This window comes from Etheostoma spectabile, unplaced genomic scaffold (assembly GCF_008692095.1).
Source record: "Etheostoma spectabile isolate EspeVRDwgs_2016 unplaced genomic scaffold, UIUC_Espe_1.0 scaffold172, whole genome shotgun sequence".
NCBI lineage: Eukaryota > Metazoa > Chordata > Actinopteri > Perciformes > Percidae > Etheostoma > Etheostoma spectabile.
In genome coordinates this window covers 358583-360804 of record NW_022605573.1, presented here as the reverse complement: position 1 = coordinate 360804, position 2222 = coordinate 358583, and the positions used below count along the sequence as shown (strand labels likewise).

The 2222-nt window shown below is 41.9% G+C and overlaps 1 protein-coding gene and 1 long non-coding RNA gene across 2 annotated transcripts in view; one reads left to right on the top strand and one right to left on the bottom strand.

Annotated features, from left to right (window-relative positions):
- Positions 1 to 2222, top strand: part of si:cabz01090165.1 (leucine-rich repeat and fibronectin type III domain-containing protein 1-like protein) — a 428959-nt gene that overhangs the window by 393685 nt on the left and 33052 nt on the right. The window contains exon 9 of the mRNA XM_032510641.1: positions 1911 to 2151. Within this exon, the coding sequence (XP_032366532.1) occupies positions 1911 to 2151 (241 nt within the window). The remainder of the gene's footprint in view (positions 1 to 1910; positions 2152 to 2222) is intronic.
- The window catches only part of LOC116685727 (uncharacterized), a 21170-nt gene that overhangs the window by 1111 nt on the left and 17837 nt on the right, over positions 1 to 2222 (bottom strand). The window lies entirely within an intron of this gene.

Genomic DNA, 2222 nt, shown 5'->3' with positions numbered 1-2222 from the left:
TAATCTATTAACAAATATTGTCTTTATCTCAATTTCCAACAGCTGAGATAACATCCATGATTAGAGAATGCATCAGTCTCTACTAGAACACTATTAAACATGGAAGTGGGGTTCGTTTGTTGTCATAAGGTTATAATTCATGTTAAAAATCCACTATGGAAACAACATAAGTGTCATATCCAGAATAATGTTCTGAGTCAGGAATACATGTTTATCACAGGAAATAAGGTAAGGCTGTTGATTTTCAGGTAGAAGAAATGTAACTTAAAAATTTGAAATCGGTCAATTTGACCTGGATACCATACAAGGGTTAAAATACAAGGGGCGTCATATACACACGCCTATGTTAAAATCCCCTAGAAGCAGGCAGATTTTTATTTTATTTAATACATTTTATTTAACACCCAGCAGAGTTGTTTTATGTGAAGCACTTTCAATTGCTTTGTTGCTGAAATGTGTTTTTAGAAATAAAACTGCCTTGCCTCATAATCCCGCTCCGAGCATGAGAGCAGAGCTGGGGACCTCCGATCCGAGGGCTTTAAGTGTAAAGTAAAGAAATTATTGAATTGATTTACTTTAATATGCCTCAACTTCACCATAGGTACCTCAGCTGCAGCCAGAATGAGACAGATTGAGGGATTTTCTTTTTTTTTTTTTTTTTTTTTTTTTAAGGAAATGTGAAGCTCATGGAAACACTTTCAGATTCATACATTTCCAGTAGATATTTAGGATTCTTTCAGCTCCAGTCTACTCTCTCTAAGGAAGGGGTCTTTTAAGCCAAGGAACCTCTAACTGAAAGAAAAATGGAGCAGGGACCCCATACTACATGTATAAAATGAAGTTGCATATTAAACTGGGCCTACGATTACGTGCAAGCCTTTATACATATTTATACATACTTTATACATTTTATCCTTAGGATGAACTGTATCGTTCGATGGCTACCTTAGTGACTACCTCACCTACAGTATAGGCCAGTAAGCATATCTTCAGTGGGGATTTATATTTGCTATTAATAGGATTCATTGAAAAAATAAATTAACAATAATTTGGAGGCCCCCCTGCACTGACTCTGAGGAACCCTCTAGGGGTCCCGGACCCCCTGTTGAAGATCCCTTATCTAAGGAAATATGTGGGGTCTGGGCGACGATAACTACTACCAGCCCAATAGTTACGACTAGTGGACAATTTGTGTTACATATTTGTAGAGGGTGACTCCATATAGTCGACTATTCGATCTACAGAAGGAGCCTAATTTATATAAAACAAAGCGGATTGTTCCATCTGGCTTTATGAGGTGCTGGATGTCTGATTTAACAGCAGATTTTTTACCATGATGTACAGTATATGCACCCTATTTCAGCCTATTCATTTAGCCTGGTTGACACCAGACCCTTCTCAGTTGTAACTGACAGGGGGTCTGGGCTTCATTCACAGCCCGTTTCCAACGACGGGCACCGCTCAAATGTCTCTGGGCGCAATTGGATAGTCCTTCAACCAATCAGACCAAGGATCCGGGGGACGTAGCAGCGACAGCGGCACCAATCACAATCGTTGAAGAGAGCGCAGCGACGGCAAGCAGCTGTTACATGACGGCCAACGATTGTGATTGGTGCCTCGATTTGGAAAAATTGTAAATGGGCTTGAATGGGCTTTTAGTCATACTGACTTGCAGAGTAAATCTCAAATTTGCCAGAATGGAGAGACATTTTCTTCCTATTTCCTAGAGCTATGTGGATTGAATTATTACTTTATGTTATAACTATCATTATTACTTCACTCAGTTGAGAGTTAATGTTAAATCCATTTCAAACAGGGTACCAGAACTAAACTCTGCCCGTCCCCGTCTACTATAAAGCTCAAAGTGAAATGACTGATCCCTCTCCCTGCGTCTCTGTCTCCATCTCCAGACTAGACATGACCTCCAACAAGCTGAAGAAGATCCCTCCGGACCCGTTGTTCCTGCGGATCCCCGTCTACGCCAAGATGAAGGGTTCCCCGCTGCTGGCGCTGGTCTTGAGTTTCGGTGGGAACCCCCTGCACTGTAACTGTGAGCTGGTGTGGCTGCGGCGACTGACCCGGGAGGACGACCTCGAGACCTGCGCCTCCCCCAGAGACCTCGCCGGCAAATACTTCTGGACCATCAGAGAGGTTCGTTAAAGTTGCTGCAGTAAGACATTAAAGCTACAAAAATGAACTAATGGAGGAGTCAAAGGTTGCAG